We start from the raw sequence: 15,193 nt of genomic DNA, 5'->3' as shown, positions 1-15,193 counted from the left end.
TTTTTTGTTTGTTTGTTTTTCGAGACTAGATTTCTCTGTGTAGCCTTGGCTGTCCTGGACTAACTTTGTGACCAGGCTGGCCTTGAACTTACAGCAATCTGCCTGCCTCTGCCTCCCAAGTGCTGGGATTAATGGCATGTGCCACCACTGCCCAGCTGTAAGTCAGGTTTTCATACCACTTTCTTCATTAACAAAACAAATCACTCCTCTTTTTCCTCAATGGTGTTGCTAAGATGGGCCAGTCTGTGTCACTGCAGGGCTGGAGGTGCCCATAAAAATAACCCCAGGATGAAGAACCTTTTGTCTTTTTCTCACTTTTCTTAAGAAGTCTCAAGTGTGTCTCCCCTAACTCCATCCAAAAGACAGAAGCCTTGCAGAGTAAGGATCCTGAGAAGAAGGATAGATGTGGGTATTCTGCCCTAGGTTTATCACTGAAAACTACAAGTCATGTTGCAAACTTAACACCTTGGTGCACTTGAGTTCAGAAAGAACATGATAACCTCCTCTCCAGCTTCCCGAGAGCAGATCAATTAACCTCACAACTTTGGAAGACTCCCTCCCTATGACATTAAGCTCCTTCTCTGAGGAGGAAACTAGGGAACAGACGTTAATCACTACCTAGTTGTCTTGAGAAGACTTTTTTTTCCTATTGGCAGTTCCAGTATTGGAAAGGATACAGTTCTCATCACCTTCAGGGTTTCGGGGTGGCCCTGGCATATTCAACAGAACCAGCTTTGCGTCGTGGGACTTGTTAACTATGACTTCATTGAGCTTCACTGCCGTGTGCATCCGCCTCACATTGGACTGGTCCCTGAGCGGGGAAGAGATCATACAGTTAAGGCAAAAGCCAAACAGTTATAAGTACCCTGTACTTTGAAGCCCAGGAAATTTTTACTTGATTATGGATAATGTTATAATTTCTTTGCTGTGCTAACATCTCTAGGTTTCTTATTTTTTAAGGGTGTGTGGGGGGCACTTTTTTGGGAGTTGGCTCTCCTTTCACCAGCTTTTGGGAGATGAGTCCTGGTAATCAAATTCAGGTACTAAGGCTTGACAACAAAGCACCTTTACCTAACAAGCTAATATCTCACTGCCCTGGTTTCCTCATTCTGTTTTCTTAATTTTATAAGAATTGACAAACAATATACAAGTTAGCTATGTAGAGGAGAAAAAGATGGTTTGCTTGTGTCCAATGTTTAATTGGTAACTAATCTTCATAGGCACTAATCTTCCCATGTGACTATGTTCAGGTAAAGTCATGTATGTACCACTGTCTAGGATAACTTATAGGATAAGCTTGTGAGTGGAAACACTTACGGACGCATATTAAGTAGGTCCTGGAATCCTTCCATTGACTTGACCTTTTGTCCCCGGGATGCCATGTATTTATCCTTGGTCCAAGTCATGTGGACCTTCTCCTGGTAAGTTTCTGTCTCTTCATCCTCGTCAGAACCAATGCTAGTTAAGCGTAACATTGAGTTTCGATCTTTCACCAGTTGTGCCTGGGGAAGGTCAGATATAGTTATTCTCCCAATCCTATCCCTCATTCTTTAGCTATTTAAAGACAGTAGGCTTTACTGGAATAACTGACAGAATGAGAAGAAAATATTTGTCTCTATCAATGAAAAGCCTCAGAACAGATCAGTTAAGTCAGCAAGGTCTCACCTCTCTGTCTCGTTCTGTTTTGGATAGCCGCATGTGCCGGAGCATCTGGGACCTCTGTTCCATCATCAGGGTACGCTCATAGGTATAGGCAGATATGTCACTGTCGTGCTGCCAGACAGCATACAAAGTAGGCACAAAGAAGGGTTAACCAAACATGTATTGTTTTAAATTTATTTATTTTTATTTTTAGTGCATTGTTTTGCCTATATGTATGTCTGTGTGAGGCTGTCAGATCCCCTCAAACTGGAGTTACAGACAGTTGGGAGCTATCATGTGGGTGTTGGGAATTGAACCCAGGTCCCCTGAAGAACAGCTATTGCTCTTAACCACTAAGCCATCACTGTAGCTTCCAACGTTTTTATTTTTTACACACTGATCTAATTTACACAGACTGCCACAATAGCAACCTTTCACTCCTATTTTGTTCAGTCTTGAGTTGTAAGGGCACATGATTTGGGGGATGCAGATTAAATATAGAGGCTTTGAGTTTTTTCTATGATCTAATCATTATTATTTCCTTGAAACAAGACATACTGTAATTTTTATTTTCCACATAAAACTAGTTGTGTGTGATTTTTAACATGAAATAAACATAATAAGCAAGTAAGAACTTGGTACATATATAACAGCTGTGTAGCAAACAAAAAGCAACCAGAGGCAGGAAGATGAGCCAGTGGGCAAAAAAAATTTTGTCTCATGCCCAAAATTCAGGTCCAGAGACTCATATGATAGAAGGAAAAACGGACTCCTGAGAGTTGTCCTCTGACCCATACACACACACACACACACTCATACACACTCCCTCCACCTCTCTGTAATAAAAACATAAGTTTTAAAAAGAAAGCAAAAACAAATAAAACCAACCAATCACAAACATTTACACATTCTACTTACTTAGGTCAAGGGAATTGTTAGGCCTAGGAAATTAAACCACACATTTATAGCTGAGTAATATCCCAAACTAGATTGTAGGAAGAGAGCTGGGGTTGAGGGAGTGCTGGCCTTTTCTATGTCCAGCTACTTCCTTACCATCTCCACCACTTCCACTTCCGCCTCAATGCGCAGATGGTACAGGAAGGTGGCCAGGTCCTTCTTCATCTGGATGCTGTTGTCTTCTAGTTGGGCTACTGTGAAAATCCGAATGCTGCATTTTCTCCATACCTGACGGAATGCCATGTGTACATGGAAAATTAGATGCAAGAAGGGAAAAAGTGATTTCCTAAAATAAGACATTTGTGTCTAGAACAACCTTGCTGTAGTATCAAGTATTGGTTCCTTGCTTCCTGATTGGTACATTTTTGTAGTAGTGTAAAAGACTGATTAAGCTACACATTAAATACATTCTAAGTTAACACTGTAGCTCAGGCTGGCCTTGAACTGTCAGCCAGTGTGCAGCCAGCATCCTCTGTGTGTAGGCTGATCATCTATCTGTGGGATGGATAGAATGCTACTTCCAGATAACTAAGTCAGAATTGATTTAGAGGACACCAAGCTGCTGCCCACTGCAACAGCTTCTGGCTTCATATGGGGAGGGAAGACACATCTACATATTCTCACCAGGATACACTGAGAGTTCTGTGTTCAGACAGCATAGCAATATGACAGAAACTTATCAGAGAATGAGCATACATTGATATGATATGCACAACACACACATACTTACCCCTGAAACTGATGCATTCCTATCTTTTGTTTTTTCCAAACACTTATATGGAACTTTAGTACGCTTATAGGATTTCATTTAATATGGATTAGTATAAAACACAACAACAAAACCCCAAAACCCTAAGCCCATTCTACTTCTCGTAAGGCTGAAGCTGGGATTATGGGATAGTCAAGAACAAGCCCTGCTTCATTGGATTTTAAGTCCCACCAGGACATAACAACAACAATAACACATCTAGTGAGCCAGGACAGCCAGAGGAAGCGCTTGACAGAGAGCGGCCCAGGGTACCTTGTGCTGTTTCAGTAGGAACGGTAATAGCATGAGCATGCCCCCATCATGCACAATCCACCATACATCAATGTTGCCCTCAGAAAATTGTTCCACGTTGCTGGGAAAGAAGGAGACATTTTTAGCCACCAGCAGGGCTAGGTGGGCAGCAGTTGTCACTCGAACTGTGCCTATGGAGAGAAGAGGGAATCAGGATATGCAAACAAGAACTGTTGGGATGCTTTGCTTCCCACCATCCCAGAAAAGGAAGGTAATGCTCACTGACATTTCTCTGAATAAAGTGTCCATCATACATTATACTTTACTAAGAAACAGAGGCCACTGAGTGAAGAGTGGGGGCTAGTAAGCAAATGGGAAGCCATGATTTAGGTAACTAGGGTACCCAGTGTACTGGACAGGCTTACTGAAGTCAAGGAAAACACTTTGTTACCTTTACTGGTTTATAATTATAAAACATTACAAAGCATGAATTTGGGGAAAATCTAATGAAAGATACTCTTTCTAGCTCCTGTGAGGACATCACAATGAAAAATGACAACTGAAAATGCTAATTGTGAACATAAATGTACAGATGGAGACGGCAGGTAACATCAGGTTACCAGGTTTTAGGTGGCCTTCTGACAGCATGCTTCATGGCATGGTCTCCACTTTAGGAGGGTTAGGGTTAGGGCTACAGTAATTTTACTTCATCCCCCTCTGGGCCCTCAGGTTAATACAGGACACATTTTGTACCAATGAAGGTCTTCCACGCACGAGCATCTTCACTCTGACGCCAGCCATTGGGCCAGCCCATCACCACGGTGTTGTGCTTCATGCCCCCAAGGCCACAGGACTGGATAAGGTGGGAAATGCCCTCTTTCAGCTTGGCAGCCACCACCAGCTGGCAGAATCCTTTTACCTTCTCTGCCTCCATTAGGTGCTTAATGGTCTGAAAAAGATACAAACCTTCATCTGCTTTTCTGAACCTTTCAACTCATCACTGTGAAATATATTCCCATCTCTCTCCACAGGACAGTCCAGGAAGTTAAACGTGCCGCACTGAGGCATCCTTACTTCTTCAGTGCTTTCACCTGTATTCATTATCTATAGCTGTGTCCACATCTAGTTTCTTTCCCCTTCCCTCTATTCTGCTCACTTTCTTTTCAGGTGAAGCACTGAGCACGGGGATGTCTAAAAAGTCAGTACTAAACAGTACTTTAACCACCATACTCTTGTCAGACACAAGTCAGGCCCTGACTTATTTCTCAAGAAACCTAATCTCATGATCCTGGAAGTTTTACTTCAGAATTTCCTCAGGTAAGGCCCTTGCCCCTCTTCTTATATTTACTGTGTCACATGCATTTACTTTATTGGTGCTGCACTTAGTTAAGCTAACTTGCTATCATCTGCCTATTACTCCTACCCTACTTCTTTGTTGGAACTGGAATGAGAATAGATATACAAGGTGGGGATGATTCCCCAAAGACACAAATTAAGTCAGTGGTTGTCTAGAATAAGAATCTTAATTTGCAACCATATGCTTTTTGAAAAATAATTTTTTTGTCATCTGGGTTAATGTTTCTGGAATTTCTAGTTTTTTTTTAAAGACTTAATTTTAAAACTTAATTGTGTTTGTGTGCACGCAGGAATGCAGGTACCAGTGGACACCAGAAGATGGACTCGGACTCCCTGGAGCTAGATTTACAGGTGATTGTGAGCTTCCCAACGTGGGTGCTGGGAACTGAATTCAGGGTCTCTGAAAAGCAGTATGTACTCTGTAGTATGCTTTCTACTGTCTAAGAGTTCCAACATATTCCAAATGAAATCCAGTAATAATTTTGTGATACAGCTGACAGCTTCTGCAAATGACAGGATTAGTTCCATCACTGACAGGGTTAGAACAAACACTTCTTTCTTTATGCACAAGAGTCGGCTCTGCACAGCTAATCAGAAATAGCACACTTTAAGTTTTCTTGATTCCATACAAAAGGTAGTAAAAAGAGAAATCACCAATGCTATCTCTGTTGTAAGGTTAGGAACCTTCTCCACAGTCAAATATAAACATCCACACGGTCTCTCTTACTTTCAGATCAACATTTGTTGTCTAACTGGAAACTATGTTTGTTGATAATCTCACAGGCAATGCTTTACATGGGAAGAACAGATGTTGATTCTAGCTCCTGCTGCTTGGGGGAATATGGCTGTTCAAAGGCCAGCACTGGGCTGGAGGCCTAGGCCACATAGGCCAAGGTGTTACTTACAAGTCTGAGGTCATCTTGCTTACTTGAACCTAGCTTACAGCTTTTGATTAAGCTGATACGTCTTTTAAAGTATTACTGAACCTTACGTTCAAAGTCAGTCAATAAACACATAAATACATTCTTTTAAACTAATTTTTTTTTACATCTCTTTACTATTCAAATGTTCTATTGTCCTCCATGATTTCCTTAGAAATCTGTTATCAAAGGTACATATAGAAAACTTTTTTTGTTTTGTTTTGTGAGTCAGGGTCTCCCTATGTAATTCTGGTGTTCACTGCAAAGATCAGGCTGGTTTGAACTCACATCTGCCTGACTCCTGAGTGCTAGGATTAAAGGTGTGCACTATCATGGCAGGCTCACAAAAGCATTTTTAAAAAAAATAAATAGGAATAAAAGGATTTTTCAGCTTTTACTGTATGATAATATAAAAGGTCTACCTTTTGGGGAGAGAATTGCCATGCTTTTCCTGGCAGCAATGTGGCCTTTTAAGCTGAGAGAACACAAATGTTGCGAAGTGTGGACCGAGAAGCTGTGCTCCTCACCTGCTCCGCAGCCAGCGCTTCACCATAGTTCTCCAGGAAGTTCCCCACGATGACAGAGCCCACAATGGTGAGTCCCTTTCCTGCCTTAAGCTGGGAGGCAAAGGTGAGGAGGCGCGGGTGCTTGACATGCAAGTCTTCATCCAGCTTCAGCAGAACCAGCAACTGAGGCCTGTGAAGAGGCAAGGGAGAAGGCAGCTGAGTGTGGCAAACAGATGGCAACCTGATCCTTCCCTTCAGGGGGTCTTTACAAAACATTTAACTTGACAGAACGGTGGAATCAGAGGAATGGTCAATGAGGTGTCTGAGTTATTTCAAGTGTTCTCAGTTGTTATCTGAAATTGACCAGCCTTCACAGAAGAACAACAATCAACAATAAATACACAGTAACAGGGAAGGCCGCAAGCTTGGGGATAGTGCCAAGCTTGACAGCGACAGTTCCTCAAGCCACAGAGTTCCTCTATCTGATCAAGAGAGCACAGCTGTGTGTGTGCACGCTCTGCTTAGCGATTGCTTTACCTCCAGTTTTTAGTGTGAGGAGGTCCTTCCTCTAGGCGGAGCAAAGCGAAGCGGGCTGCGCTGAGTGACAGCCCACGGATACCATCACCCCATTCTTTCTCAGCCCTGAGAGAAAAAGGAGAAAAGAGGAGCAGTCCGTTACAGTATAGGGAGTTGAAGTTTTAAAATAAACGAACAAACAAACAGGATTTTCTGAATCTATCAGTGAAATATGTACAAGACAGAAGATTAAAACTCATGATGTGGTTTATGAGCTGTCCCTACCAGCATGAGGAACCCACTGACATCAACCACCCTACAGATAGTCTGCAATAGGGGCTGCCAGTTACTCAGCCCCCAGGGTATCTATTCAAAAGCAACTATGTGGAACAGCAATTCAGATTAGGAAGTTACTTGTACTTGTGATTTCGAAAATAATGGAAAGTCAAGTCCAAAGTAATCTTCTGAGTCAGAATATAATTTTTTCCTATCTTTGGAGGCTGTTTGAGGTTTTGGTTATTCTGTCATTACTCAGGATTAACTGCACTTCAGAGTATCCTTGCTTGAAAACGTTAACTGAAGATGTTTATACTTGCGTTATACTTTTAAACAGTTATGTATGTGTATGCATCTTTGTGTGGACATGCTCATGCATGTTCAAGTGTTTCTATAGGTCAAACAGGTGTCAGACTCTCTGGGGCTGGAGTTACATGTGATTGCGAACTGCCTGATGGGCTCTGGGGACCAAACTTTAGTCCTGTGGAAGAGCAGTAAATGCTCTTAACCACTGATCCATCTTTTGGTTTTGTTTTGTTTTGTGTGATAGGGTTTCTCTGTGTAGCCCTGGCTGTCCTGGACTTGCTTTGTACACCAGGCTGGCCTCAAACTCACAGAGACCTGCCTGCTTCTGCCTCCATAAGTGCTGGGATTACAGGCATGCACTAGTGTGGCCAGGTCGCTTTGTATTTGCAATCTTCGCACCTCAGCCCCCTGAGTACTGTGACTCCAGGTGTGTGCCACGGTGCATCGCCAAACCGGCCACCCTTGGCTGACCCTTTCAGCAGTGATCAAGGTAAATCATACTCACCCCTGATACTCAATGTACTTGTAGATCATACCAGCTATTACCATGGCTACAATGGCATAATACCAGGAGGAGATGAACATCAGAGCCAGGCAGATACTCATTCCCATGAAAGAGAGGGCCCTGGAAAATGAAAAACAAAATATAAATCAGGAAGTGACCTTTCTAAGCAGGAAGGAAAGACACCAGTTCTAGGGTGCTTCCTGGACTAAGGTGGAGATTGGTACATATATATTTAAATTTGCAGTCAATTACAGATAGAACTTATGTTAAATACAATGAAAATAATTATTATAAAAAAGCATCACAGGCCTTGAAAGCTGTGTCAATGCTCTTTCTTTTTGTTGTCTTGTTTCTGGTACTGTGCCTCAAACCCACTGCTTTGCACAAGCAGGCAGGCCACTACCACTGAGCCTTTACAGCAGCCCAGATGGGGGGAACCCTGTACCTTCCTGTTGTTGGACAATCATAAACACAAGGACAATTAGGACTTATCTGGAAAAGCAGGGAGTGAACACAGCCAGAATCTGAAATGTGATGTTACATTTTTCTCTTTTAAGTAGTCCTAACATTTGTATGGGCATTTAATTTACCATAACTGTAGAGTCCACTGATGGAAAGCTGCCATTAACTTTTTATAGCACTTAAAGAGAAGCTGGTAGACAGCAACTGTTTTGAGCAAATAAATTATGTAGACAATGTATTATTATGTAATTATAATTTTAATTATAAATTATACATCAGTCCTTATGTGTGAAAAATCTTTCTAGCTCTATGATGGATGTTCAGGTGTAAACAGAAGAATTGTTACCTTAGAGATTAAGATATAACACTAAAGCTGTTCACCACAAACTTTTAACTGATGTTAGAGCTAGGAGGAGGATGGGAGTGTTAAAAATAAGTTGAAGATAAACATTTTTGCCACATAAATGCCACTTTGCTGGTCATTACTAGGAAGTGAAGCCAGAGAAGGAGTAAGGAAGGTTAGGAAGTTAGAAAACAAGGGCACACCGACAGGCACACAGACGGACATAAGACCCACTATCACATAACACAGGAAAGAGATATGGCAGTGCCCATAACACTTGGACGGCAGCTGGGAGGTGGTGGTGCACCCTTTTATTCCTGGCAACTGGGAGGCAGAGGCAGGTGCGTCTCTGAGTTTGAGGCCAGCCTGGTTTACATAGTGAGTTCCAGGACAGCCAGGGCTATGCAGAAAAACCCTATCTCAAAACAACCAAGGAAAAAAACCAACAAAAAACCCTAACTAACCAACAAAAGAAAACCAAAACCAAAACTAAAAACAAACAAATAAAAACAAAACTCCACCAAAATACAAAAGAACCTCCTCAAACCAACCAACCAACAAACAAACCTTGGATGGCCCCTTCAGGACTGGCACCACAGCACCACAACTTTCCACTGAGAGCTGTGCTGTGTGCCAGCACTGTATTACCGCCCACTTGAGATGCCTTACGCTCTGTTATGAATTAGTAAACAGCGTTCATGTAACCTGCTGGTTACAGGGCTAGAAGTAATAAAGTGAGGACTTGGGTTACCTAACTTCACAGCTCACGACTCTCAGTTACTAAGTGAAATTCTGAGAGCAGCGTGAGAATGGAAACAGAAAAGAGGGAAGATGAGGAAGGACGAAATCCAGCGCTCAGCTACGAGAGAACAGAAAGGTAGGCGTGCCAAGGGAAGGTACGAGCCACAAGACTGAAGGAGCCTGTAAATAAGTACTTACGTCTCTGTGGATGCTATTATAAAATAACACATCCGGTTATGAAAGAATAGGAAAGAAGGAATTCAACCAACAACTGAACATCAAAATTTGCATGGAGTGGTTGGCCAAAACAAACAAACAAACAAACAAACAAACAAAAAAACCTGCATTGAAACCCTAGAATATCGTAGATTTCTAGAAAGATGAGGAAGAAGATGAAGACTTACTTACCAGTGATAGTAACGGAATCGGGGCCTCCAGTTGGGGGTTCGGAGTAATGTTTGCAAGGCACATGCCAAGTTCACAAAGAGGTAACACATGAGAAAAAACCTGAAGGAATAAAAACGAGGAATTATTATAAAATGATTCAGTATTTTCACCTTAGTTCAGGCTTTTTTTTTCCAACTCTAGTTTAATATTATCTTCTTCTAGTTCCCCCACTCAACACACACTTTATTTTATTTTTGAGACAGTCATTTATTCAACTTTGCTGTCCTGCAACTTAATGTCTAGGTATATAGACCAGACTTGCCCCAAACTCACAGAGATCTGTCTGCCTCTGTTTTCTGAGCTGGAATTTAAAGCTGTGTACCACCGTACTGAGTAAAGATTGTTTGTTTTTATGTGTGTAAGCATTCTGCCTGAAGATGTGAAGGGCAATACACTATGTGCTTAGTGACTTCAGAGGCCAGAAGAAGGCACCGAGTTTCCTGGACATACTGTCGGGTTTTTTTTTGTTGTTGTTGTTGTTTTTTTTTTTTTTTTGCTTAACAAGTAAGTTTCTGCAGAAAACCCTTCTGTGTTTAGGCGCTGCAGCACCCAGTGCTTACTTTTCTATTCTTCATTCACTGCACTAAATGGGGAGGTCTTGGTTTCCGCATCTATCATCAGTTCCCTGAGACTATATGCCTTATACATCTTTATATTCCCAGTGTCAGCAGACAGTAGTAAGTCACAGGTAAATTAGTAGAAGCCAACAGTGAAACCAATTGCAAATGACTCATAAAATAAAGGCAGGGGCTGGAGGATATAGACATAGCTCAGTGGTAGAGCGCATGCCTAGTGTATATAAGGCCCTGGGCTCAAATGCCAGCATTGAAAAAGAAAGAAAGAAACAGGAGGAAAAGGAGGTGGTCCTTTTCCCTATAAAATCAGAGTCATTTATAAAAGCTAGCCTTACATAAAAGTGCTCAGTAATATTCTCTTAAACATTTATTTTAGTTGTGTCTCTGTCTCTGTATGTGTGTATGTGTCACACGAGTGCTCACAAACGTGTCAGGGTCCCTGGAACTGGATTTATAGATGATTGTGAACCACCTAGCATGGGTGCTGGGAACTGAACTTACGTCCTCTAAAAGACCCAGTACACACTGTTAAACACTGAGCCATCTCTCCAGCCCTGTAGCAGGAGTATTTTCAAAGTGAAGTCTGTATTTGGTCAATTCTGTCATAATCACTACTCTTAGATGACTGATAGAAATCATGTTATATACCATTAAGCAACCATAGTTGAAGAGAATAAGGAGCTCTTACATAGAAAGAATTGGGGCTACAAGATCCAGGGAGGCGATGAGAATTCCTAGCTCCGCTATGGCAGCAGTTAGAAGTAAGGCCCAAGTAGGCTCCCCATTGGCTTTGCTGTGACCAAAAACCTGTACACATGAGGAAAAATATCAGGTATGGGGACACTGACACAATGTGCCAACTTCAAACATCTGAAAAATAAGAACAACTTTACAGAAATTATACATAAACATACAAATTATTTTGGGGGCCTTGTACTGAAACTCTACATGTCTCTACATTAATGATCACCCAATTCTTAAGCTGAAAAAGGCAACGTTTTCCATAAGGCCTGGGAAAAAAGGAGAGGGCACACCAAAGCATCACTCACCCTAAGGAAAGGGATGATGTTATCCTTGGCAATGGCCTGTAGCAGCCTAGGTGCACCCGTGAGGCTCTGCAGTCCAGCCCCGCATGTTGAGAAGAAGGAGCCAATAACAATCACCCATGGGGATGGCCAGGATAATGTGCCGACAACCAAATTACCTTTCACAGCATCCCCGAATCTAAGAAAGACATTAACAGTGGAGAAACTTAATTTGAAAACAACTTTAGATTAAATAATTAGGAAGACATTCACTCAGTGAACTTCTCTTGCTGATAACTTCCACAGACTCAAACTGAGATAAGCGTGAGCACTAGAAAATGTAAAGGTACAGCGCGTTCACAAATGGCACCATCAGCAGGCAGGAAGCCGTATGCCCATCACCCGCCTCAGCTCTGAGGGGGCTAGGCAAGGAGGATTATGAGTTTGGGACCAGGCAAGGCTACATTTTGCATTTAAGGCTAGTGTAATCTCTACAGGAAGTTCAAGGCCAGCCCAGGATGCGCAGCAGGACCCTGTCCCAAAAGTAAGTTACTGGGCTAGGGATATAGCTGTTATGTCATTTATTAGCATATTTCTGAGGTTCAATCCCAAGCACCACTGTGGAGGGGAAATTAAGAAATATATTACGAAAACAAATGAAACAGTACAGTTGTAAAACAAGCCAAGCTTCGTCTACAGATTTCTCTGTAACGGGAATGATTCTCCTTTGGAGTGGAAATTGGAAAGAACAGAAAAACACAGAAAGCAGGAGGTCTGGAATCATTTAAGATATTCACTAATTTTCATTTTGTGTGCATGCATGTTTGTGTACTGTATGTGTACCTGATGCCTGGGGAGGCTAGAAGAGGATGTCAAAATTCCTGGAACTCGAGTTACAGACAGCTTTGAGCTGCCAGGTAGGCGCTGGGAGCTTGAGTCCTCTGCAAAAGCAGTAAGTACTCTTAACCACTGAGCAATCTCTCCAGCTCAAGAGGTCCACAATCTTAACTTGTTAGCATTATGCATACTTTGCATGTTTACATCTGTTTATAACATTTTTACATCATTCATTATTCTACTATTGATATTCTGTTATTTGAAATACTATAATTAATATATTTATGAACATATACACATAAATATTTCTTCTTGAGGAAGGTTCCTAACAGTGAGTAATTGCAAACATTAATATATTAAAACATTTTAAGACCACGGATACATTTTATTATATAAAGCTTGATAACAGATGGTCTCAGGATAGGAGCACTTGCTGTGCAATGATGAAGACCTGAGTTCAAATCCTCAGAACCCATATAAAAAGTGGGATATAGCTGTGCATGCATCTGCAACTTCAGGTTCACAGAGAGATCCTGTCTCAAGGAAATAAGATAGAGACAGTGATAGAATAGACACACAACATTCTCCTCAGGCCTCTGAGCAGGCATGTGTGCACATATCTACCTACCTACACATACACACACACACGGACAAAGAAAACAGGTTAAACAGCACAGTATTAAAACTCAGAGCAGTGGATTCTTGAGGGAAGTATAGACAAATTTCTGGAAGTAGGAGTAAGAGATTTCTGTATGCTGTTACTACTCATGAGACAAATACATACATTTTGTGTTTGATTTCTCAGCATTCAATTTATGTGTGCTTCATTTACTTTCACTGCTTTATGGATTGCAAGTGCATTAATACATTATTTATGCCTTCTACTTCTGTTGGGTATTTGGGTTTTGTTTGAGCCACTGAAGAATACTACCATGGCCACGATGGATCTTCTTCCTTTGTGGAGGGTGTCTTTCAAGTCAATGTTTCTCTGTGTAACAAGAGCCCTGGCTGTCCTGGACTCACTTTGTAGACCAGGCTAGCCTCAAACCCAGAGATCCACCTGCCTCTGCCTCCCAAGTGCTGGGATTGAAGGTATGCACCACCATGCCCAGCTACCACTACGATTTTTAATGCATATGCACGAACATTTCTGCTGAATATAACCAGAAGTGAAACTGCCAAGGCACAGGCATGGACTTGTGGAATGTTAGAGGAGATAGTGACTAGAAAAATTTCAAACTACCACTGAATAATTTTTATATTATGTATAATTCAATACTGTTCCCTTCCAATAAAACAGTACAGTGATACAATATGACACACACACACACACACACACACACACACACACCTATTTTTCTCAACAGTATTTCTAATAGCATGTGCTAGGATTCCAGCCCTCAAAGAGCTCAATCAGGGGAAGGTAACACATGAAAATGAGTAGCTGCGTTACAGTGCGGTAAGTACAACGCCACAGTATGTTCAAATATACTGGACAGACAAAAGGAGGAGTAATTCTATCTTGGAGGTAAAGATGGAAAACTACAGGAGATAAGACCCTTCACTTAGTCTTAAAGAGAATGAAGTGAGTCTTCCCAGTAGGAAAAGCCAACTGAAGCAAAGGAAACAACACAGACAAAGTATGGATAAAGAGCATCTTGTGGCAGTATGGATGAAGGTAGTAAAACTCAAAGAGAGATCATTATGTGATTATAGCATGTGAAAAAAATATAAAGCCTAGTACAGAGTGATGGGACCACTGAACAGTGAAAAATAGCTAGAAGTTACAGGGCTTAAAAATGGCTTGGATGATAGATAAAAATACTTAGGTTAGGATGATTCCTTTTTGAGAGGGACTGAAGTGATGGCATTAACCAAGATATGAAAAATGTAAGAATTAGCAAGTTTCAGAGAGAGATCTGTCCACAAATATCTCATAAAATGTATTTGAGAGAAAATAAGTAGTATATACTAAGCAGCCACCATGAAGAGAAGTAGCTTCGAACTTCCATCAGAACAGCAGGCGTGAGTAAACAGACACCTCTCTCTCGCAGAGTGGGCACTGGAGACACTACATAGCTTCTTTCACTTGCTCTGCAGAGTGGGCACTGGAGACACTACATAGCTTCTTTCACTTGCTCTGCAGAGTGGGCACTGGAGACACTACATAGCTTCTTTCATTTGCTCTGCTTTCCTACAGCTCTCTAGCAGTTGTTGGCATACAGGAAAGTACTTAGTTCTTAGACAACTTTGTGGGTTTTTTGGGGGGGGCTACATTAGTTGTGTCTTATATAATAGCATCGGTCCTTATTACTTACTAATAACTTACTTATTTACTAATTATTTACTGCTTGATATAGGAGGACTGCTTAATCCTAGGAATTTGAGGTTAGTTTGAGGAACATTGCAAAAGACAAGTAAATCACAGGATATTTTATCTTATCAAATTATGCACATGTATTTTAATCTCTCTTTTTTAAAACTTTGTTTTGTACTGCTGAAATCAAACTTTGGGTACTGTATGTGCTATACAAACTCAGTGCTTTTATATAAATAACTCCATCAGAGGAATATATATATATATATTCCTCTCTGTGTGCTGTCTACTGTCTCTCTCTCTATGTACATATACATACACAGACACACATTTTAGCTCAATACACACACTATCTATTTTATTAACTATAGTTGACACTTTGCCCTGGTTTCTTGATATTGTATGTGTTGACACTATGTGGAGTGATGAGATGTCATGGAAGACACACGCATGGTTGCTATAC

At 41.3% G+C, this 15,193-nt stretch overlaps 1 protein-coding gene across 3 annotated transcripts in view; it reads right to left on the bottom strand.

Annotated features, from left to right (window-relative positions):
- Slc12a6 (solute carrier family 12 member 6) overlaps positions 1 to 15,193 on the bottom strand; it is an 88,917-nt gene that overhangs the window by 3,366 nt on the left and 70,358 nt on the right. For all 3 annotated transcript variants that reach the window (XM_051144332.1, XM_051144333.1, XM_051144334.1), the window contains 12 exons: positions 11,601 to 11,775; positions 11,240 to 11,358; positions 9,938 to 10,036; positions 7,984 to 8,103; positions 6,918 to 7,022; positions 6,402 to 6,570; positions 4,352 to 4,547; positions 3,620 to 3,789; positions 2,695 to 2,826; positions 1,666 to 1,773; positions 1,318 to 1,502; positions 678 to 811 (listed from right to left, as the gene is read on the bottom strand). In XM_051144332.1, coding sequence (XP_051000289.1) covers positions 678 to 811; positions 1,318 to 1,502; positions 1,666 to 1,773; positions 2,695 to 2,826; positions 3,620 to 3,789; positions 4,352 to 4,547; positions 6,402 to 6,570; positions 6,918 to 7,022; positions 7,984 to 8,103; positions 9,938 to 10,036; positions 11,240 to 11,358; positions 11,601 to 11,775 — 1,712 coding nt within the window. The remainder of the gene's footprint in view (positions 1 to 677; positions 812 to 1,317; positions 1,503 to 1,665; positions 1,774 to 2,694; positions 2,827 to 3,619; positions 3,790 to 4,351; positions 4,548 to 6,401; positions 6,571 to 6,917; positions 7,023 to 7,983; positions 8,104 to 9,937; positions 10,037 to 11,239; positions 11,359 to 11,600; positions 11,776 to 15,193) is intronic.

This window comes from Acomys russatus, chromosome 4 (assembly GCF_903995435.1).
Source record: "Acomys russatus chromosome 4, mAcoRus1.1, whole genome shotgun sequence".
Classification (NCBI taxonomy): domain Eukaryota; kingdom Metazoa; phylum Chordata; class Mammalia; order Rodentia; family Muridae; genus Acomys; species Acomys russatus.
Note: the sequence above shows the minus strand (reverse complement) of the source record. Positions and strands in the feature narration are given on the sequence as shown.